General features: G+C 55.1%; 1 protein-coding gene across 4 annotated transcripts in view; it reads right to left on the reverse strand.

Annotated features, from left to right (window-relative positions):
* The window catches only part of AGAP1 (ArfGAP with GTPase domain, ankyrin repeat and PH domain 1), a 415,191-nt gene that overhangs the window by 125,737 nt on the left and 265,259 nt on the right, over window positions 1–24,195 (reverse strand). For all 4 annotated transcript variants that reach the window (XM_054571257.1, XM_054571253.1, XM_054571255.1 and 1 more), the window contains one exon: window positions 17,194–17,362. In XM_054571257.1, the coding sequence (XP_054427232.1) occupies window positions 17,194–17,362 (169 nt within the window). The remainder of the gene's footprint in view (window positions 1–17,193; window positions 17,363–24,195) is intronic.

Below are 24,195 nucleotides of genomic sequence, written 5' to 3' on the forward strand. Positions count from 1 at the left end.
TGAGGGTCTGGGCCCTCTCTTCCCCATGGGGTGCTGATCTCCCAAACCAGGAATCGAAGCCCCCCCGCCAGGCCCCTTCCAAACTCCCAGCAGGCAGAGGTTCAGGGCACTGCTAGTGTTTGCAGGGTGGGTGAAAGGGAAATAGAAAGACAGAGAATCGGGGGAAGCCAACGCGAGAGGACACGTGCAAGGCACGCCCCATGGCCCAGCCGGGTCCCTTGAGCCCGGGCTGCCCGTGGGGACACCCGCCGCACGGTGGAAAGCCAAGCAGATGATTTTTCTCCCCTGCAGCGCCCACTTGTACCTGACGGGTCGTGACCGAGTCTGGGGTCCGACCACAAACCCTTCTATACCAGCTTCAGGCACGCAGGCCGAAACACCTCAAGAAACACTGAATTCACTGTGATGACGCCAAAATGGCACTCGAGCCCCCAGTGCCATGGTCCTGGGGGTGTGGCTCCCCAAGGACCGGTCCGCAGCCTCCCGGCACAGCCCTTGAAAGGGTAGAGAACCCCCTCAGGGCGCCGACCACCGACTGCTCAAGGCCAAACTCCAGCGAGCGGCTCCCCCGGCCCACCCCGCACTCGGGGCAGCCCAGTCGGCCTGAGCTCTGGCTAAGAGACGAGGAAGTGTTCCAATGGAGGTAGCCGGCAAAGAGCTCATCTTAGGCTGACCAGTTCAGCTCAGGGCCAACTGTGCACTGTAGGAAAAGGAGAAGAGACTCCTTCATGTCCACTCTCATGTGACACCGTGACGATGTTGGTCGCCTCTCTGCGGCCTGTCCACTCGGTTTCACACTTCTAGCTGTTTGTCACGCGGCACTCCACTTTGTGAAAAGTGCAAGTAAGTTACAAGAAAGGAAGTGTTATTTAGACAACCCATTTGCTGTATCTATTGAAAAAAATATGCCACTAAGTGGACCTGTGCAGGTCAAACCCATACTGTTCAAGGTTCATATGTACAGTTTCTACGGAAAGTGGGTCGCTTTTGGACCATCCTGAAGTTGGAAAAGTTTAAGTTGAATCACCGTAAGTTGGGGCCCACATGTACAGCTCTAGTCTGCCTACAGGACTGTAGTCTCCACCTTAAAAGCTGGGCAACACCCCCCCTCCCCCGACCCCGCCAACTGCCCTTCCCTCAACCACCCACCTACCTGGTTCCTGGTCTTCGGTTACTCTGAGTTATAAAATCTCCAAAACAAAACATTTAAGAAAAAGACTCTATGTATTTTTTAGAGTGGGGGGGGGGGAGAAAGTGAGGGAGAGAAACATCAGTGTGAGAGATACATCGATCAGTTACCCCTTGTATGTATTCCAACTGGGACCGAGGCATGTGCCGCAACCGGGAACGGGACCAGCCAGAGACCTTTGGCTTTGCGGGATGATGTGCAGCCCGCTGAGCCACGCTGGTCAGGGCTCAAGTAAGACATTCCCGACTTTCCTTCAGAAGGCCAAACCTCTTTCATATAATGTATTTATTTTAATTTCAGTGAAAACGTTCCTGCACATCAAATAATTCAAGACCCAATAATTGTAACATAAGTTATTCTCTGCGACGATACAGAAATGTATTTGTTTAAATGAAAACAAACTAAAAATTACTAAGACTAAGAAATAGTTTCTGCCTTAAAAATACAGTTTGCGGGGGGGGCCTGTAAATGTAAATACATGAAGACACGCGCCTGCACGCGGGGGCCACCCAGGGACCAGCAGGCGGGCGAGGCACGTGAAGCAGCCGCGCGGGCTTTGGGCGGCCAGGAAGCGTCGTGCCCCGGGATGAGCGGTCCCGGGCCACGGGTCATGCTTCGAGGCGTTTCCACCTTCTTGAGAATCAAAGAAACCAACTACCCCCAAATGCTCCATGGGTATTTCTAGTAACTGTACAGACTTAAAGTCTAACGATACTTTTTTAAGTCCTAATTTCTGATGCTTACTTTTACACACCACCCTTGCCCCCCTGAGCAAAGGCTAATGCATAATTGCGTTTCTGTGCCTGAATGAAGGGCACTAACTCACTGGTCAAGTGATACTGCTTGATTCTGGGGTGTTTTTGGTTTTTGTTTTTAATATAGATGCATCCAGCAATGTGTGCCCTCTGTGATCACGCAGGGCATCTTCACTTTTGAAAATACCTCTAAGCGTATTAGGGAGACGCGAAACTGAAGATCGCTTCATTCTCTAACTACTCCAGGGCCACGCTGCCCCGGGAGCGGCAGTCCATTTCCCGTGGGCAGGCTCCTCTTCCAGGCCGAGGACGTGGGGCTCTGCTTGGTGGGAGAAGCCCACGACTTGGCGCCTTCCTGAGAGCTTAGAGCCTCCCGTCAAGACCACCTGCTGCCGACACGCTGTCAGGGTCCCCACTGAGCTCCGGGCAGCAGCCACCCCGGACCAGGCGTCTAGAACCCACAAGGCCGTCAACAGTCTACAAGGACATGAAGTGCTGGGGCGGCTGTACTGCCTCACACTTGAGTGGCAAGACGCGTGTTAGCGAAGGCCTGCGCTCTTGCTCCCCAGCCGTTAGAATCGCAGTTGAGTGCAAGGTGGCCGGCGGGACTGCAGTCACAGGCCAGCAGGGCTGCAGGGCGGGGCAGCAGCCCAAGTCCACGGAGTCCACGGCCCGGGGCTCGCCCAGGAGAGGGAGACTCCAGTCCTCCCCTGGCTGGTGACCACCTGCGCAGGCAGCTGTTTTGCTCCTGAATCTCCGAGGTGTGGCTGAGACGTGAACTGTGAAGCTGCGGCCTACACCGTGGGGAGGGATTCTTGGCACAGCCAGGAGCCGGGAGCTGCCATCTTTGTGGGCGCGTCCATCTGTCTGTCTATCCCCAGAGGGAAGGGACTCTGGAAGCCTGATCCGAAGGTCCCCTTTCCAGGACCAGGGGAGGCAGGTCTCACAAGTGGTTCTAACTCACGGCCAGGGTCAACAGGCACGGGGACCTCGGAGGAAGCCCACGGGACACCTGCCTCCCCCAGGGGCGAGCACTGGGCTGCGGTGAGGGTGCAGGGGAAGGCCTTCCACGCTCCACTTCCGGCCACCCCCCTGCCCCGGCCTTCCACCCTGCCGCGCCCCGACAGCCGATCACGTCCACGTGGCTGAGAGATGAGACCCGGAGCTGGGAGACAGAGCCGCGGGTCTCACATTTCACCACGTCCTTGGGCTGGGCACTGGCGCCCTTTTCTTCCGACGATCTGTCGGGACTGTCTGCACAGTGAACTGACTCAGCTGACAGGCAACATTATCTTCCACAGGAGGGCGATCTGCTCCTCATTGGGATAATCCCATCACCTCCCTGGACCCAGGCTGGGCGGGCTCGCTCTGTCCCGTGATCAGATCAGGGTCTGCTGGTCGTGGCAGCCTCTCCCGAGTGTGCTTGTGGCCGCCGGCGCCCAGGGAGCTGGTGCAGGGCAGTGCTGACCCTCCAACCCTTACTTCCACAGCAAGCAGCTGTCACGTGTCCTGACCTCGCAGCCTCGGTGCTGGGACACCAGCACACTAGCTTCCCTGCAAGGAGGGCGAGCAGGCCCGCCCCACCGGGCGGGCACCACGAAGGCGACAGGGGCTCTGCCCTCAGCGCAGCTGCCACCCAGTCCAGTAGAAAGCATCAGACGAGCTGGCACTGGCCGACACGCGAGGTGAGGAACGCCGCGGGGCTGTGAGAAGGGGTGAGGGACGGGGGGTCCACGCCCACGGGGCGGCTCCGGGGGCCCCTGCGCATTTATTTCAGACTTGGAAACTGACCCGTCTCTACAAAGGGCAGTGTGGAAAAAGGGGCATCACGTTATGCCCAGGACACCCACCTGCTCCTCCGACTGGCTCGCCGGATGGGGCGCCTCTGTAGAACAACGCATTGCGTTTCCCTGTCTGTCTCATCCTGTTTTTCCTTCACATCCTCCAAACTAAAACTATACAGACAGGCGCAGAAACGCCCACCAGAGGACGCGGGCGAGAACGTGCATAGTGGCACGTGACGGCGGAGGTGTCCACCCACCCTGGCGCCTCGGGGCGGAGCCCCACAGCAGATGCTGCACACCAGCAAGACCCGGCGAGCTACCGGCGCGGGCCACGCAGTGCGGCCACCGCACGGAGCCGCGTGGAGCGCAGAACCAGCTGTTAGGGGTCCCAGGTCAATGGGCGCAGCTTCCCTGTGGACTGAGAAATCCGACGGTTACCACCCTGAGTGTGCGTGCGTGCGTGCGGGTCAGTGGCAGGACGCGGCCCACAGGGGCTTCCCGGGCTGCTCGCCACCTGCTGCTTCCTGAGCTGCGTGCGGGTTCCTTGTGTACTTACTCAGCTGTAACTGAGGATTCTGCACTTTTTACGTGACATTATGTCCATATGGACCTCCTCCCCAAAAGCCAGAAAAGGTCATTTGAATAGTTTGTGCATTTGAGGGGTCAGGGTGCATGGGAGAAAGTTTCATCAGCTTCAAGCCCCAAAGAATGGCCCAGCCCCACAAGGACGGGGTCACAGAAGGACCTCTTGGGGACGGCCTCAACATCTCCCCGCGATGCTACCCCTGGCCCCATAGCATGCGTGGCCGACCCTGGGCGCACCCTGAACCAGCCCCAGGGCTCCCGCTCTCGTGTGGCTGCGTGGGACACGTGCGTGCCGAGGGACGCCCTGCTTAGCCAGCTTCCCCAGGTCACAAGCGCCAGATTCTTCCCATGGAATAACTGCGGCTTTCCGTGTAGCCCTGAAGTGTACGAGTGGATGTGAAAAGGTATTTACCTCCACCATATGCTATTTTTCTTAAAACAATTTGCATTTCAAAGCAAATACGGCATTTATATCCGAATGCTTATCCGTGTGTTGCCTGAACTGATCTCGAGCGAGCATGAGCAAGATGCTGCTTTTCTATTGAGCACGAATGTTTTCATCTACCAAATGACATCAAAGGCAGGACTCCTCTTTTAAGCTATAGGATCATTATATTAAAAATAGGCTGTTCTGGTTTTTTAAACTATACTCTGAAACAAGCTTTTCACAGCATCCAAGGACAGGCTCATCGACAATCATCTCTTTTAAGATACATGTTGCTCGCTGCCCGTTTTGATTTTGGTCCATCTTCACAATCAAGACTTGACTTACCCATGACTTCACCAAGAAAACGACGCTCAGCATCCGACTGGTTAAATTGCTGGAGAAAAGCACAGCAACTCCCAGCGCCTGGTGATGCTGAACTCCACCTACACTGAGATACTTGGGGAGGAAGAGGACTGAGCGAGCAAGTGTAGGACAAGCGCTTGTTTCCACTGCGGGGCTCTGCACCTAAAACACCATCACATCTGCAGGGCTGTGACCCACGGAGGCTCCCTCCTCCCTCGGGGGCTGCCTGGGGAGCCCCCCTGCCCCGCGCAGACGGTGGGAGAGCCCAGGGTGTGAGGGCGTCCCCCATTCCCGCCGTGCGCCGCGAGAAAACCACATTTGCCGGGATCAGGCCTGGACCACAGAGGACGTTCTAATGGGCACGTCACTTCCAAGCAGGCCTTGGCCATCTGTCCTGTCCTCTAATTACAACCCCAAAAAGAATATAACTCACAACACTACCATAAAAAGTGAGGTGCGAACGGCTTGCGCGCCTCGGGGCAGGGCCTAGCCGCCTATTTGCCTCGGACATCTGCCTCCCGTCCGGCAGCCGGGGTTTGTGGTGGGGCGGGTTCTTCCACGCACATGTTCGGTTCCTTCCCGGGACCCCGTGCCGCGGGTGCTTGCCTGTAAAACGGTGCTGTTCGGCGCGCCTGCTGCGGAGGTGGGAGTCCTGTCTTTTGATGGCTATGCTGTTTTTTTGTTTTTTTACTGTAGAATATTTTCCACACTGTTTACCCGAGGAATAAACAAATGTACGAACCCCAGACCCTGTGGTAAGGGTGGAGGTAATTACTACCAAATACAACATTGTGGCCATGCTCAGAAATAAAATACTGGAACCAGGGAGCTCACTGTTCATTGAAATGTGGAAACAGTTCATTTTATTATGATTTCTCCCTATTCTAATTAGGACGCCAAGCGAAAAAATAGGAGGCTTCTGTCGTACAAATTTCTTAAAGGCTATCTTGTGAAATGATACAGATATAAAAACAATATGCATTAGAAGTCTACAAAAATCCCATTTTATAGACAGTCTCTGTATCAAACATATCAGTGTCTTACTTATGACCACATGAAAAGATGTCATTTTATATTCTACTTCATTGGTAAGACTTCCTGCCATCCTTGACATTGTTCCATCACCTCCATAATAATTTTAAATACACACCATCTTCCTGATTTAATGTAGATCATTTATATTATTGCTTCTCTACCCCGGATAGCTTTGGTTGCTTCCAGCTTCTTGCTATTACAAACAATACTGCAAAGGACATCTTCTGCTTTTAGATTTTTTTCCTTAGGCTAGAATCCCAGAAGAGTTACTACTGGGTCAAACAACATCAAATGTTTCTGACTCGTGATAAATGCTTCTAGTTTTCTTAATGAGCAGTGCGCTAAAAAAGATAGAACCTAGGCATCTTGAAAATAATTGTTTATAATTGGTTAAATGGAAATAATAATAATAATAATGAAATGGTGATAATAAGGATGATAAGATGCCCATGTGGCTGACGTAAGGCTTCAATCACATAAAGTACTTTATAACCTCAAGGCCTCTGCAGGTACGAGTGGCTATTAATTTTACCAACAGTGAAAGCTTTTCCTTTGTCCCCAGTTTATTTTTTAGGAAAAGCTTACGAAGGCAACGTTGCTAACCGTGTTTGACTTCATGACCTGAAAAGTCTGAATATTTCACGCGCGCATTCTCGTGGTGCTGCGTCTTGGTGCGGAAGTCGCGCTGCGGCCGCCCTTGCTTCGGGGCCCACCCGTTCGTCCCTGTGGAGGTGCTGTTAGATGCCCAGTGGGCCTTGCTGAGCATTGGGACAGCTCGGCAACAGTCGCCACTTTCAGTCGGCTCACATTCCCAGGGTCGGAGGACCAGGGACATCAAAGCTGTCAAAGGTGCATGAGGGAAGGGCAGAGAGGGCGGAAGAAACCTGGCGGCGGGCTGGGGCGGGGGGCGTGAGGGAGCCACGGAGGGAGGACGAGGACGCACCCGCCCGAGGAGAGGCGAGCCAGGACCAGAGGCCTCGCTCGCCCCCCGGGGATGGGGACGACTTGGCGTCGGGTGCTGTTGCTGACGAAAACATTAAGCAGAGCAGAAGGTAAGTTCTCACTTAAGTGATTGGCCTTAGAAATGAGTTTCGATATTTACTCCAAAGACAGAGTCTGCTGTGCCCAGGTATATGGCACCATGCCCAGCGCCGCCGAGTGGGACCTGCGCGCCTCACCCGGCCTGTGCACCTGCTTAAGGGGCCGTCGCCACGGACTCAGGCGTGCGTGGGGCGTGGCCGCGTGGTGCTCGGGCGCGCGGATTGGCCCGGCGCTCCCACAGCCTGCGCAGCGATAGCCCATGCTGTGGCGCGGGGCGCACGGCCCTGCGTGCGGCGGTGCCGCCCCAGAGCAGGGGGACGGAGGGACTCCTGTGAAGCAAGGAAATACGGTGACGGCACTGAAGTGGTAACGCCTTATAAAACGAAGTCCTAGGTGCCCAAGCTTGTCCTCCAGGTCCTCACCGGGCTGCTTACCCCCAACCACTCGATTCCGTTGTTCGGTTTCTTCCTCTGCCCGCACGGCAGTCCCTTCTGTAACACTTCCTCCTTCCTGTGAGTGAGGCATACAACTGCTGTGCTTTGCGCAAAATCCGCTCCTATTTGGCAGCACTGTTTTGAGGGGAGCGGCCTCCTGCTACCACTGAACTTCCTAAGCCTTTTGGGGAGGAGGCTGTGATCACCGGGCCCCCGCCCCTGCCAACTGGAGGGCACTTGGACTTGCGTCCCGTCTGGTCCTTACCAAAGCGCCTCTTCGAAGAGCACAGGGCAGCGGGGAAGGGCATGAGTGCTGGGGGACACCGTGGCCGTAACTCTGACGGCGTGAAGGTGGGCCACGCATGTCGGCCAGCACGTCTTGGGTCTCACCGCTCAGTAGGAGTCTTCCCGAAAGACACTCTCTCCTTGTGTCAGTGGCAACGACACAGCAGCGACACAAGGTTTGGAGCCGGCAGAAGACCATGGCCACTCTGAAAACTCCTCCTCCAACGTGGGAGCGGGGATGCAGCCGGCAGGCCCATCCCGGCTCGACCCTGACGCAGAGAGGCTCCCCCGAGGCCCCGGTTCCCGCCGAGGCCCAGCAGAGGCCCCTGTCCCCAAAGGCCGCTGGGACAACCCGCAGAGATCCGTCTCAGCGCCCACCTCTCCGGCGGCGGCTCCTCCCGGGAGGGCCGCTGTGCTGGGCTCGAGAGCGTCACATCAACGGCTGAAACGCTATTTCTTCACCAAACACACGTTTTTGAGAGGAAAACACAGTTTCTAAAGCAATTTTATTGACTTATAGGGACCTCTGTTCTCACAGGGGCGCACAGCTCGGTCTCTGACACCCGTCTTGTGTGTTTAACTGAAATCAGCAAGGATCAAGTGGCCTTTGTCAGTTCTTCCGGCAAAGAACACTCCCTACAGAGTTCAAATACTTGAAGGCGTCCTTAGACGGGAACGTGGGATTCTGGTTTAGACGTGACGGTGCCCCAAAGACCTTGACCGGAGAACGCGACCACGGAGGGACTGGGCTGCGAGAGACAGCACACAATCCTCGGCCTCAGTCTCCACCGCCCGCACCGCTCCTGGCAGGGACGCTGTTATTTACCGAATGGAAAACTAATTGCTGGGTCACAAAAGTAGGAGAGGGGAACAAAGAAAGAGAAAGCGTGGCCCATGCCCCCCAAGAGCTCCCGACTTAACGGTGAAAACCACACAACACACATTTGCCTAACTCTCCGTGGGAGAGATGTGCGCGCAGAAATAACTAACAATAGGGATGCATTGCTCATAAAAGCTGGAGATGCGGCGCATCTTCAGGAGCTGTAGCCAACCTCCTGAAACTTTAGTCTAAGGGAAAAATAAAACTTACTGGAATAAAAACTTATTGACCAGCCAGCCATCAAAACCTACTCCAATAAAGCCTGGTTTTTGGAAGCTGAGGACCATCGCATGACACTGATTTTTGGATTATTTTCCAGCAAAATAATTCACAACCAAGCAAGCTCTCCTTCCTCAGGGTTCTACCGAGCTGCGAGGAAAGCACGGAGGACTCGGCGCTGTAAACAAAGCCCCCAGAGTGGGAAGCGGAGGAGCAGTCAGGGCCGAAACGGGGCGAGGGGCCAGGCCCCGAGGTTCTAACGGGCGGCGCGCAACTCGACACACCGGGAGCCACATGGGGACACGCTCAGCGCAGCTCGTACACGGAACCGACTCCGGAGTTATTAAAATGTTTTCTAGACCATTTGAAACTAAACAAAGAAAAACTTTGTTTCTGTGAGACAACCACGGATCTAGTTTGGAGGCTGCGTTGTTTTTTTTTTTTTTTTTTTTTAATAGCTATTACCACTGTAACAGCAGCTTAGCGACGCGGCGTCTGCAGTGTGAGCAGTTTTGATAAACAGCCTCTGCGGGCCACACAACGGGGATAATGTATCCTTAAGTACCGCCAATGAGCTGCCATTCTGCACAGCCAATTACTTCTGTGCGTCTGTCACTCAAAGGAAAAATGACTGAGCCCATTAGATGAAACCTTTGTCACTGTTCCTAATGCACTCTTAGGCCTCATTAATCTCCGGGAGCAGCAACAGAGCCGCCGGTGTCTCATTGCCTCCCCCGAACAGGCCCACGTGAAGCCTCTCATCTCTCCCCCAAGTGCGCCGCGTTAATCAAGCTCTCCTTATTACCCAGTCCCTGTCACGGCGGAGCGCGCTCCCTCTTAAATGCTCTCATTATGACCCGTCTTTAGAGCCGGCTAAGTGGGAAAAAGGAGAGAGGGAGCGAGGGAGAGAGAGAGGACGGGAGAGAAAGAGGAGAGGAAAAAGCAAGTCCGATCGCATTAATATTCATGACAATAATTAGTATTCTAGGTCACTGAATATTCATGCTATTAGTTTGGTTTTTTATGGGTTTGCTGGATGTCCTGATTACTGAAGTGTAGAGGAAAACAGCATGGTTGAGACTTTAGATGTCAACGGCGGTTCAATACTCAAAACACACCGAGATCCCCGCCCCCCCCCCCCCCCGCCCCGGCCACAGCAGCCTCAACCCCCGCCCCCCGCCCCCAGCCCGGCTTTAGTGTTTTGAAACCACTGGGGGCCTGAAGTGGGGGAGATGGGGGGAGGAGAAAAAGGTTTCCTGTGACAAAGGTCTAAGTATCCATCTGGTCAGGATAAAAACATAGTCACAGTTGCAAATAACCAACAAAGACCCACTTTAGGGACAAGGAGATATCCGTCATCTCAGAGAAAATGTTGCAATCAGGAGTTACAGAGAAGCGCGGAAACAGAGATGGGGCGCACACAACCGGAGCGGCGCGCCCTGGCAGGGCCCTGCGCGCCGCCCTCGGGGCGGGGGAGGTGGGGGTGGTGGTGTGCACGCGCCCGCGTGCTGCGTGGCACAGGCTTCAGGCCTGCCCCGCCGTGTCTGCTCAAAGGCTTCATGAATGAACTTTAGGGCATGGAAAAAAATTACTTCAAAACCAGTTTCTCCCCTCTGCTTCCTTGTCTTCATCAGTGATGAGCACGCTGTGAAGACGGCCCCTGAGACGACCCTGGAGACTCACTCCCGCTGCGCCCGGCTTCGGAACGGCGGGCGGGCAGCGTGCCGTCCCCCGGGGAACCGACGCAGGCACCGCTCTCCCATCTTAGAGGTGAGGAAGGCGAGTTTAGGGAGACAACCGCACAAGGTCTGAACATGGGGGAGGGGGAGTCTATTTAGTGTTTCTGACTCCCAAGCCCCTATACTTCAGGTCATTACGTTTTCCTGCTCTCTACTTAAACGTCAGAATAATTGCCTCCTGTCACACGTGGCTCTAGATTCCAGTGACCAAAGCAGCCTGGCCAAAGACGCTTGTCAGGCTGCCTTCTCTGGAAGCGCAGCTGAAATTCCAGTTGGGTGAACTCTCTAAAGTGTGCCTTCGGAGGGACTCCCATTAGAAAGGCTCTGTCGGTTCTGCGCCAAAGGAGCAGAGACAGCAGGTGCTGCCACGGGCATCCTGGGCGAGTGACCCTGGAGGACGGGGAAGGTGTGGTGGAGGAGGAGGAGGAGCAACTAAACAGGCCTGAGTAAATATCTTCGGGATTCCTCCTCCTGTTCCCGTTTTGCTGGAGTAGATGCTGAAGTCATTTTCTCAAAAACTCACTGAGAAGGAAATGCTCTGTATCTCTGAATGCCATCTAAAAATGTCTTTTCTTTTTTACCTTTACACTTGATTGATAACACTTGGGCATGGCAGAGGCTTCGAGGTTCGAAATTACTTATCCTGTGAAGGGGGTTCTTCCCTTATCTTTCAGCACATGGTGGTGGTCTCAGGAGTCCACCCGCCACGAGCAGCCTCTTGCCTTGTAGGCAACCTCGCTCTCCTATCTCGGATGCTTTCTAGGGTTTTCCCTGCATTTACCGAGCTCCCCCTCCCATCCATCACCACACCTGAGTCTTCGGATGGGAAGACACCTGCATGTGCTTCCTCATCTCCAGCATATATATATTTTTTTAACCAACAGTATCTTTAGTCATGTTATTAAATCTCTTTAGCAACTTTTTTTCTTTAATGTTCAATAACATTGGTTTTCAATCTTTTGCTTGTTTCATTTTACGGATACGGTTACTAACCTCTTAAACCTTTCTGATGATAGTAGTTAGAACTGCCTCTTAAATTCTCTTTTGCCAAATTATCTCTTCTTGGGCCAGCTGTCCTCCTGTCCATTGCAGTCCTTTCCACGTTGACTGTCACAGTTTGCAGAAACGCCTGTGTCATTCGTTCGCGGTGGCGAGTGAGGGGACGTGGGCCCTTCAGGCGGCAGGAGGGGTTTTCTCTGTGGCCCCGGCCCAGGTGCGCGGCCCACGCTGACTGGCGGGCAGGGCCGATGCGTGGGGGTCCGGGGGCAGCGCAGCCTGGAGTGCGCCAGCCACGGCCCTCCCGGTCAGAGCCGCCTCCCCTCGCCATCTGGCTGTCCTCCTCTGTGACCGCACAGAGGCCTGGGCTTCCTGGTCCACCTCCCTTTCTTTCAGGCTTCAGCGTCCACATCAGGAGGCCCTGCCTGCCCGGGATGTTGCTACTTTCTCGGCAGTGTCGGTGGGGGGGGGGCGGCAGGGACGCACCGGTGGCCCCACTCGAATGCACCCTCCGCTGCTCTGCCTGTGGCCACAGCTGCCCACTGGGGCTCGGGCTGCATCGCGGACTTCACCGTCACGGCCACATTTCTGCTCTGGGTCACGTGCGATCCCCCGCAACAGGAGACTGGGCTCGGGTATCGGTAGGCGAGGCAGCCCGGGGTCATCAAGATTCAGCTGCTACTTTGACAGCGGGTTTCCCTCCTTTCCCCAAGCCCAAGGCGGACCTTCAGGCCGCCGGGCCCCCAGCGTTTTCTTGTACCGAAGGCAGTCAGCCTTCCAAACCTGGCTGACCACCTGCGGTGCATGACAACAGAGGCCCCGCCCCCGACCCGGGCGTTCAGCCCAAGGGCGCCCTCTGCCCGCTTCGCACCCACTGCCAGCTTCAGGGGGCTCATCTGCCTATTTATCTTGACCCCACCCCCACTCGAGCATCAGCCCCCCGAATCTCCATGGCACGAACCAGGCCTGGGCATGCAGCTGACTCAGCGAGCAAGGAAAGGGACAGGAGGCAAAACAGGGAGAGGCCACATCATCCAAATGGCTAGCGGACACCGAAAGTCACCACTGACGCAGAGGCAGGCACTGTAGCACCTGGACCGTGGAATGCACACGACTGTGCCCTAGAAAGTCGGGGCAAGTGCAACGGCCCCTCCGGCTCATGGGCTCAGCGAGGCGGCCAGACAGGAAACACAGGGAAATCAGGAGTCTGCTTATGTCTTACCAGTTAGAGGGCGTAATTAATGTATCCCCTACCCCTGCAAAATTAGTGCCACAATTCACCAAAGATTATAAACTAACGCAATATATTAACAAGACATCTGCAGGAGCCAAGTGAAGAAAAGTGGGCAACTTGGCTAAGCGATATAAAATAAATTTGAGTAAAATGGGAAAGAATTGTTTCCCATGAGAGGAAACTCCTCTCACCACTGACAGGGCAGAAGCAGGGACAATGGCAGGCGCGTGAGGTTATTTTTAGGGGAAGGAGAAGATTTCACAGATACTCTGCAGTTTACTGGGAAGAGCATGAGTGTGGCCACGGCCACGAACACCTGGAGGGTCAGGCAGGAACATGGAGCCGTGCCATGCCACCGGACAGAAATGAAGTCACAACCGAAGACAGCGGTGAGTGCACATCGGGTTGGACAACGCAGGCAGAGCAGACCTAGCAGGTCAGCGGCACGGACTCCTGAGCCCAGAAACACGGCTGATTTAATGCGTTTGTTGTACAATAAAGGGAACCAACAGAACCAACAGGGAAAGGAAACATTCAACAGAGGACAATTAGTTACCTATTTGAGTTAAGTTTAATTAGCTGTCCTACAGCATAAAATAGACTCAAACAAATCAAAGGTGGATTGGCGGGTTAAAAAAAAAAAAGAACAAAAACGACAAACATCTGGAGGGTATAGAGTCGTTCATTATACTATTATTTCAACTCTTCAGAATGTTTGAAAACTTTCATAATAAAAAGTTAGAATTGTCTAAAAAAGAAAAAAATAAAATGGTAAAACTCAGGAATACTTATATATGAATTATCTGATTTCAAGACTATTAAAGGCTTTCTAGATGTCTCAAGTAGGAATCACAGAAGTAAAAAACATAATTTGATTATATATTAAAGGGGAAAAAACGCTATATGAAAATAAGACCATATGGCATAAAAAACGGAATAAGAAATTGGGGAAATACCTGCAAAGTAAGTTATAAAGTGTTGATAATATCCCCAATACACAAAGAGTTCTTACCCTTCAATAAGGAAAAACAGGTACCTGGAGCAAGAGGTGGGCAAAGGACGCCTTCAAACTGTAACACAAGTAACGTGTACGACCAGTGAACACGCGTGATGTTCAGCCTCACTGCTAACTGAGGAAACCCAAGTAAACAAAGCATGCGGTATTTTTAATTCCTTACTGGATGAGCACAGAGTCCAAAAATGATGCTCAAATAGAAACGCCATCAAGTGTGTGTGAGGGGCGGTCAAAGGGCACTCCCTTCATGGAGGGAGGACTATTGTGCACAAAACATTCTAGAATTCTAGACATTCAGCTGGTAATACGGATCAAGAGTCTTAAAAAATGCTACACGGATAAAACGCTTTAACTATATTTAAGAAAACGTATAGTACATCTATATTTTAAATTCCTCTGCACCCCCAAATGTAATCTTTGGTCGCTTGATCCTACATGTGAGTCTTAACATTTTCTCTGCCTTTTGAAGGCTGCTGGACGCTGAGCGCGAGATGATGAAATGTGCCGGTCCCTGCGCTGGGACCGCTGCTGCCGCGCTCAACTCATCACCGGGTACGTTCTAGTGAGTGGTGCCTCTATGTGACTTCTTGATCAGTATCTGCATTCAGAGACATGATAATGAAATGCAAAGTATACTCTTGGATCAAGAGTCTTATAAATGTTCATACCCAGGGACGGAGCCATTTCACGTATGCACTTTTAAGACAATAATAAGTGTCACGCAGAAAGATTTAGGTACGTGCATGTACCGGGTCTATGTGAATGGAAAGTTCCTGGAAGGAGAGGCACTAAGCGATCTAAGCACCAAGAGAAGAGAGTGAGTGAAAGCAAAGCAAACACAGAAAGCACCAGCCCCTCGCCGTTAACCCGGGTCTCCAGCAGAGCCGTGGGGTATGCACGAGCGGGAGGGAAGGAGCAGGGTCAGCCCTGTGTTAGTTCTTTGGCAAACAGCTCTCAAATAACAAAAATAACTAACACCTACTTTTAGCTAAAGTCCATCCCTTAAAAATAACATGAATTTACTTCTAATTTGCCGTGTTGGAACTTGTCGCGTGCGAGAACACTCTCTGAGCAATAGAAGGGAGGGCTGCCCTTCCCGGACACCAGCCGATGACATCACCCGCACGCTTAGCCGAGGGGGCCATGTCCCTGCACCGCCACAGCGACCAGGAGGCACTGGGTCCCCTCAAGTGGTACCTGCTCCTGTGGACGACCCACCCCCACGCCCACGCGAGCCAGAGAAGAGGGAGAACCGGGCAGCCCCCTGCGTGGGGAGGGATCTGACTCAGGGCAGAGAAGGCGCTGTGCCAGACTGAGGGCGCGACCCGGGGGAGGGGTTTCGGCTGCGCCCCACACCCGCCATTCGCCCGACAGCAGGAGTCGAAAGAGAATGGCCGACAGACGACGGACACAAGCCCTGTCCCTCGGCGGGGGCCTGGGACCTGGCCGACCCCATGGGACGTGACAGGGGCCACGTGGTCTCCGTGCCCAGACGGCCCCACCCTCGAGCTGCCACACTGGTTTGTCTACTCGTCCCTTCCCTGCCAGAGGGTGTGATGCTGGAGGCCAGGGATCACCTCTTGTTCCCGTGTACCCGGGGCCCAGGCCCGTGCCGCGCATGCACGCGCGCACACACACACTCACACTCTCTCTCTCTCTCTCTCTCTCTCTCTCTCTCAAAACTCCGTCCCCGTTTCCTGACTTGAATAAATAAGGGAGCAGATGTGACGAGATGGGTTAGGAGGAGAAGCGGAAGCCAGCTGGTCAGACGTGTTGCCCACACGTTCTAGAGCTCAGGACTCCTCCCTGCGCCCAATTCCTGGCCTAGACTCCGTGCTCAGTAAACATTCCCGAGTAAATAAGTACAAAGTAACATAGGCATTGGCTTTGTATTCACCACAGTTAGTTTTCTCTCCGGCACTTCTTTCCTCTCTTCCTATCCCACCGCCTTAGCGCGTCATCCTGGAAAGGGAAACGTCACATGTGTCTTTGGCGGGGGGCCGGCAGGTCATATGAGCCCAGGCCAAACAAGCGTCTGTCCCCTTTCTGGAATGAACCGATGTCTCTGTGAGCAGAAAGTCCCCATTTACTTTGATGAGTAGTAACTGCTGACATCTGTGTAGGACTTTAGGAGTTTCCTGGCACTTTTGCACGTCACCTCTTCTGCCAACACATCGGTGACAGGCTCAGACCAGACCAGGTCAGCCCAGTTGGGAGGTGATGCACGGGCAGCGACCTGCCCGAGTCCCCCTGGCATTAGGCGGCAGAGCCCCAGCTCACGGGCCCCAAACCCTCGCTCCTTTTCACGGCCCCGCTTTCACCAGTCAGTGCTGCGCAAGCTGCAGACCGGCGGGGTCAGCCCCCGCCCCGCCCTTTCAGAGCACTTCTCATTCCAGAAAGGGGGAGGCGGCTCTTCAAGAGGCAGAGACACAGGCAGAAGCCACGGCCCAGCAGAAGTTTATCCTGAGGAGACTGGAGAGGGCGGAGAGAAGAAAGGGGCTTCCGGCGGGACGCAGGCGGATGCAGAGAGGCTGCCCATGCCGCTGCGGCTGGAGGATGAGGGGGGGCCCCCGAGCAGCGCACCCCTCCCCATGGAACCTTGCAGCCAGAGCGTCGACACCGGTGAGGACTCTCAGCCCAAACTGAGCCGTGACGTCCGAACAGCTTGCAAGAGCCAGGAACTTCCTAACACCTCGACTTATGAGAAAATACTGACTTTCTCTGGCACTGCATTAAAAAGCAAATTCTCCCTTAAGAGCGAGCCAAGGAAACCAACGCTGTGGTAGAGAACCACCTCACGGTTGCGACAGAGGGCTGAGAGGGTTTAAACCTTACGCGGCCCAACGGTTTCCTTTAAACCTTGCTCCAAACGGCCTCTTCGCTTTTACGCGCTTGGCCCGTACAAGCCAGTGAGCATGCAGCCTCGACGCTCGGGCAGCGCTGCCACGTGTGCCCTCCCGCAGGCGGAACGCCGCGCCTGCAGCCACCCGGCCCGGGCAGCCCCGTAGTCTGTCTGTGCAGCGGGGACTGAGGGTGCCACTCCGGCCAGCGAGCTGGCAGTCACAGAGGCCACAGCGTGCAGGGAGGGATCAGAGGAAGAGATGAGGCCCCTGAGCCTCCGTCCACAGTGCAACGGTCACCGCCCCCGTGAGCCCCAGCCAGGGCCTCCGGCCGCCGCCCAGGGCGCTCGGGCACGCCTGCCGTGAGCTTACCGGAGTTCGGCGAGATGTGTAAGCTGCTCATGCCCTTGGACAGGCCGTTGGCTTTGGGGCTGGAGGCAGGCGCGCAGGCCGACGTGGCTCGGGGCGGCCTCTTCCCGGGGACTTTCACAGTGGTTCTCAGGAGGTCGATCTCTTTGCCGTGCACGTTCTGCATGTAATCCTGCGCAAACGTTAAACACCCAAGAGAAGTTAAAGGCAGGCTTTTCGGCACCCGGGACGAGACGCTCTTCTAGGCACCAGGCACTGCAATCCCACGCCCCCCCCCCCGCCCCCGGGGCCAGCGCTGCGGAAACAGCGAGGCCTTGACCTAGCACAGCGACGTCACCGTTCTATTGCCACCTGAGCCCGGCCTCCGAGTCCCGCGCCAGTCCAGGCCCTGGTGAGACAAGGAGACCAGATAGATGTCGCCACCCCAGGGGACGAGGACCAGCTGGAGAAAACAAGCAGGGACAGAAGTGGCCTTGCTTGAACCACCGCTTACTGGCCGGCACACTGGGGAGCTGGGCTCTTCCCCGAAGCTGCGCATCCACGCCCACTGAGCAGGGGGCAGGAACGGTTTGGCACGACCGCTGCGTCTCAGACCGCGGTGTCTGTACTGTCAAGATCGGGCTGCAGCTGCCTGGAAGGAGTGTGGGCGAGGGCCCTCAGCAGCAGTCAAGCCTCTCCTGCAGGACCGGGGAGCAGGGCCAGGCCTTGCTGGTGCGGTGTTTAAACACCGGGAAGATCACGGATAGTGAGGGGTTAAAAAGGGAGGTGCCCTGTGTGGCGCTCAAGTGTTCGATGTCTCCACATGGCTCCCTGTCCGCCCACGAGTGCCCTGCTGTTCTCTCCACGGCGGAGGGGAAGGACCAGCAGGTGTATCAGGGAAGTGCAGGGAAACTCAGGGAGTAGACTTGCCCCTGGTCTCTGTAGACATGTCAATCAACACTGCACACCAGGAATGGACACATTCTAACCTAAACCACTCCTGGGTAAGTAACATTTCAAATGTAAGCGGAAATGAAACAAACAGATTCTGTCCTTGCAGAATCTTGGTGGGTGCCTTTCAGGGGGGAAAAAAAAAAAGGACATCCCATTAATTTGTGTTTAGTATAAGCAATTAAGTTCAGGTCAGCATCGTTTTTAAAGAACTACCAATACGCTGCCTTGCGGGTTGCAAGGGACCCAGGGCGGCTGGAAAGTGGGCTGTTTGCTTACAACTGCCAACTCGCGGCCAACCGATGCAGAGAACTACGTAAGTTCTAGAGGCCAAGTGCCCCCGTGGAGCCCCAGCTTGTGGGAGGAGGGAAGTCAGCCGAGGAGGCTCGAGGACACTTCGGGGGCCCGGAGCGGGCAGGAAGCCAAGAGGGACCGGAACGGCTCCGGGAAGAAGGGGGTGGGTGTTTGAGGTACAGGACGCTTTGAGCGTCACGGTTCCGGTGGCCAAAAGGGCCGGGAAGCTGTCATTGGGTTCTTGATGGACGTTGCTGATGGGAATGATACAAAAAGAATCCCAAAGTATGTGCTTCCAACACGGGGGAAGGAGCCTGAACATGAGGCCTTGGGGCAGAGTGTGGAAGAGCTGCCCCCTGTCTGCCATGGTTGGCGGGGGGCAGCCTCAGGGTCCACAGGGGACACCTCACCCCACAACCCAAGCAGTTGGAGGTGGGGCTGCCCAGGAGCCCAGGCTCCGGGGAGGGTGGACGGGTTCTTGACGGAGGGAGGAGGGCAGGACAGGAAACCGAGTCACACGAGGGCGCGGACTTGGGGAAGGCGTTCCTGTGGAGAGTACAGAGCCCTGGAAGGTCCACCCAGCACCGGCCCGGGGGAGCAAAGCTCCAGGGTCCCCGGTGACTTCCTGAGGCCAGACCTCCAACGGCCAATTCTTCACGCGGAACAGCAGCTCAAGGAGCCGAGGCCAGGAGCAGCACGGGGCAGGAGACAAACGGGGAAGGGACCAGAGCGCGGGCGGGCGAGCGCGGGCGAGCGCGGGCGGGCTCTTCGGGGGGAGCGAGCGGGGCCTCCCTTGGCGGCGTCAGCCATGCCTGCCCTGAGCTGGCCGAGCTGCGCACCTCATCTCCCAAGGGTGGCTCAGGGAGGGTCACCCCGATGCCCCCCGGGCAGGCTGCCTGCGGAGGAAGGGGGCGGGCCGCGGCCAGGCTTGGGGAGTTGTGGGTTCGGCACAGAGGCGGCTGGGTCCAGCTGGGAACAGACCAAAGACTTCACATGGAAATCAAGACGCCTGGAAAACTCCCTCAAACATAATCAACTACGGAAAGAGCGGTGGTTTGGAAAGGATATGGACTGAAGATGTAAAAGAAGTTGTTATCCTTCAATCAGATGGCAGGGCGAGGCGGGCTGGAAGAGGCGCGGGCAGACCCCGGACTGAGCTCACTGTGCTGGGGGCAGGGAGGAGGAGCACAGCAAAGTAGCGAGCAGCCTTCGCGTAACGCAGGCCCCACAGCACGGCCATTAACAAGGCCACCGCCAGCGCCCTCCATTTACTCCCATTCACACGTGCCGCCAACGGGCAAAGCCACGTCTCAGCACCGAAGTTAAGGCTTGTAAGCAACGAATTCCTCCTCGTGCAGTTACTCCTTTAAAAATATCAACCTGCTATAACTTTCTTCTTTAATGCCGATTCTTCACAAATTAAAACACAGTAACAAGAATGTAATTGAGCATTTATCGCTTATGAGCTCCGCAACGGGGCTGACCAGATGGTGGCCAAGCCTCAGCACGCGGTCCTTCCACAGGCGCGCTCCAGCGCGCGGTAACCAGGACGTTTCACTTAAAGTTACCAGGGAGACCTGCCCAGGGTCTGATCCTGGATCTGGACGCGCCCGGGGGACACATTTCTCTGCCCAGCGCAGCGCTGGCCAGGCCGGGGAACCTGCTACTCTTGTCTGAGTTATTTGGACGCTGAAACATCACAAGAACTAGCTGTTAAAAAAAAAAAAAATTCAGAATATAAATTTGGCCATTTTCGTATCTCAAGCCACTGCGATTTGTAAAAACTTCACAGAAGGCACGTCCTGCGCGCCGAAAGCCCTTCACAAAGCACCTCCGCGAAGGCGGTGCTGTGGGAACAGGTGGCAGGCAGGGACACTGGCGCCTGCGGCTTCTGGCTTCTCCCAGGAGGAGCGACGTCAAGTCTCCTGTTTTTGAAAGAACTCATCCTTCTCATCCTGCCCGGGCCGGTGTGGGAGGAACTAAAGCGACAACCACTCAGCCCCGTCGTCCCTCAGAAGTGGGCTGTACAGCGCTGGGTCTGAGGCAGGGACCTCCCCGGGTAAAATAAAGACAGCAAGCTCGATTTTGATATGCAAATGTGACAGATACTACCCTTCTCCTGGTCCTGGTAGAAAATGCTGATCGAAGATAAAAGGGGAAAAAACCCTTTAACAAGGCTTGAGGGTAATTCAAAGCCAAGTACTTTTAAACGGCACTTAACAAGTCCCTGGGGCCCACTCAAGAGCCAGGCCCCCCAGAGGTGGTATCTCCTGCCCCTCAACAGCTTGAAAAAGTAGTAATTGCAACCCTATTTGCATTTTTCTTCTCAAGTTGTCCATGCTCATCACAGGGATTATTTCTTCCATGCCAGCGCTGGAGCGGAGGGACCGGTCCAGCCCGGACGTGTGGATGCTCCGCCGCCGCTGCCGCCCGCGGTCCCGCTGCGCCCGGCCCCGCACCTTCGCCATCGCTTGTTTTTTTGCATTTCGCTCCTAATTATGTTGCATCTATTGCCGTACACTTAATTAGCTGCATTAATGTGATTTCTTTTCACATAGTCAAGCAATTAAGAGCTATGATTGAGTTTCATTCAATTAGCCTCAACAAACATGCTAATTGATGTCCCAGATGCAAATGAGCTGCAGTGAGAGACACCGGTGAGCGGGCGGGAGCCCGGCAGAGACCCACCGCGTTGGGCTCCACGCCGCCTTCCGCGGGGCCGCTGCCCAGGGCCGTGCAGTCATTAGTGCCTCCGTGCCCCCGGCCCCCCCCCCTTGGACGCGGAGAATTAATTGACTGGCTGCTGCACAATGCTGCCCTAATGCCTCACAGTTACGCGTTATGAGGACCGGAGGTTGTCAACTGGATGCCACCGTGCTCCGGCGGGAGAGGCACCAGGTCCGCACTGCAACACCGCAGGAGGCTGCTGAGAAAATACAAAACAACAAACGCAGGCGCCCTCCCCAGCGGGGAAGATGCTGATGTCCTGCCTCGGGGGTCCCAGGGCCCTCGACGTGCTATGGCCTGTATAGTTCTCAGTAAATGGTGAGTTCATCTTAGTCAGCTCTGGGGCATCTGGCTCTTGAAGTTCAGCTCGAAACACAGCAATCCATCAACAGTCCCTAAAAATACTCCCGCCGTATTGATTCTCGCCGCCTCCCGTCCGGACGTTACCTTTGGCTGTCTGGAGAGAGATGGCTTGCCCGGTGTGTGGGCAGAGCTCCCGAAGCAGGTAACCAGGTCTTAAAGCTTCACCGAAAGGCCCGGATGCTGTGGCCGGCACCTCGAAGTCAGACGTGCTTGGGAAGCCTACCCTCCTCGAGTACAGAGGGTGCACTTGGCGTCACTCCGGTGCCGCACGTACTTCTAGAAAGTGTGAAGGTGCTTCATTTTCATAATTAAATGGTGGAAAAAACAATGGAAATCTTTGTTCCAGTTAGGTTTTCTCCATATGTTCTGATGTCTACCTGTACCTAAGTGTCAGGAAATTGAGTATTTTACACTCATGGGTAATATTTTTGTCCAAGTTTATATAACTTTGGACACATGGATATTTGTTTTGGTCTTTGTGCCACAGTCAACCTAACTGGGATTTTCCCTCTTTGCACGATCAAGCTCAGGGGTCCTCGAACTGTGGTCCTGGACGCCCTATCGGCAGGGGTTGGGGAGGTCACACGTTCAACACAGTTTTAAAAACAATTCCAAGACACTGCCTGCCTTTCCGCCGTGCTGAGCTCTGCTGCGAGGTGCAGGCGTGAAGGGCACTGGCGCTGCGGGCCCGCCGGCACGAGTCCTGGCGGCCACAGCCACAGCCATTGCGACGCTCTCCAACGACCACCAGAGCCACCTCGCTTCCAAGTGTTCTTAGGAGCCAGCCCCATGGAAGCTGATCTAAAAAATTTCAGCCCTTGAGGACGTCTCTCCTTAGTGTTCCGGGAGGTGACCCGAAGGTCCACACAGAGCGTTTCCGCCCCACCCCGGAGGCCGGCGGCACCTGCGGAAAAGCACTTGTGCAGCTGTTTGGAGTGGTGCGCGGACTAGCCACTTCCCGCTGGGCCATTTTTCTGTCAGACTTCGACAATTAGTCATTGGGTGTTTGACAGGTATTTTCTTGAAGACAGTATTTGTGGCCAACGATAAAACTGGAGCTTTCCCATGGCAACAAGAGCTTTCAAAACCTGTGGCCCTCCCCCTCCGCGGGCTCGACACCTACAAATGCTTAGAGACTTTTGGCCAAGGCTGGTGGGGAGATAAATGTGCTTTTTGGCTGTGACATAATGAAGTCTGTCACCCCTGGGAACCGAGCCCGCCTTGGTCCCATGACACCTCGGGAAGGGTGGACATGTGGATGGACGATGGCTCAAAGTGCGAGACAGGCACAGGGACCCCAGCAGAGAAGGGACAATGCGGGGGCGCGGCTGCAGAGGCCACGCCGCATTCCGCAGCTCAGAGGCTGTTGCATGCGGAGTTCTGGTGCAGTGTCCGAGGAGGACACGCACAGGGACCTGAATAGCTAGTCAAAAATGTCTACGTTTCGCCCTCCCTGATGTGGCTTGACCGTTTGTTGGCCTGTGAACCAAACAGTCGCCAGTTTGATTCCCAGTCAAGGCACACGCCTGCGTTGAGGGCCAGGTCCCCAGGAGGGGGTGTGCGAGAGGCAACCGCACACGGATGTCTCTCTCCCTTTCTCCCTCCCTTCCCCTCTCTCTAAAAAACAAAATCATAAAAAAACCCCACAAAACAAAAACCGTCTACGTTTCTAACAAAACATCTGCATCAGGCAAGGGCTGCTTCATACACTTTTAGCGGAACAGCACATCGCAGCTGAGCACAGCGCCGCAGACGTGAGAGCCGGCTGGCTGTCATGGAGCCAGACATCAAGGAGCCCCAAAACCAGGTAAGTCGTGCCACTCTTCTCACGGTTCTCTTCTGGAAAATGCATCTTTCATAACAATCTCAATTGGGGCCTATGCGAAGAGCTCAGGCCTGGCCTTCAGGTTTGTCTGTTTCCTCCTCGAAGAAAGGAGCGACCCCTTGTTCTCGGTTCCACGGCGCTTCATGAAGGTCCGGGTGCAGAGGTGAAGCAGCAGTTTGTATAAGTTCTATTTTTAAAAACCCTTACTTCTAGGCTCAAAAAAAAAAAAGGATGTAAGAGGCGCCATTGTTAGACACACGGCTACTCCCAAACTCCATTCAATCCTGTTTTCAAAGGAAGCTCATCCATAAGACAAACACGACACCACCATTCAAGAGTGCAGGCACGTGGTCAAGGCCAATGCTCATGACTAATGAACAATGGGCACAGCTGCAGGCACAGGAGAGCGACACCCTCAGTCACTGTGCAAATGTGGCCACACTGGTCAGTCTCCTGGCCCCGTCCCTTCAGATCCCTTCTCTCAAAGATGACAATCCCTCCTCCTCTCCAAAGGACCACCGAGTGTCACGGCTGCCAGGTAGGGGGCAGCTTCAAAGGAAAAGCTCTCGGAGGAGCCATTTCATCCCCCAGACAGCCAGTGGGGCTCCGGGCTCACTGTCGGAGCTGGCTTCATGGGGACCACCTGGCTAGGGCTTGTCCGACGGAGAGCCGGCGCTTTCCTTACAGAGTGCTTTGCGGGGCATGGTAAGGAGTGCGGTGCGAGAAGGCAGGGGAGGCGTCGTGGGGGGTGTGGGCACGCTGCGTGCGCCACGGACAGCCCGGCCCCACAGCCAGCGCCAAGCCTTCCAGCCCAGGGACCCCTGAACCCCGGGCTCAAGTCCTACAGTAGCCCAGGGCGGGGGGTT

Source organism: Pteronotus mesoamericanus, unplaced genomic scaffold (assembly GCF_021234165.1).
Source record: "Pteronotus mesoamericanus isolate MK-2021 breed Mesoamerican mustached bat unplaced genomic scaffold, CSHL_Meso_final contig_1018, whole genome shotgun sequence".
NCBI classification, from domain to species: domain Eukaryota; kingdom Metazoa; phylum Chordata; class Mammalia; order Chiroptera; family Mormoopidae; genus Pteronotus; species Pteronotus mesoamericanus.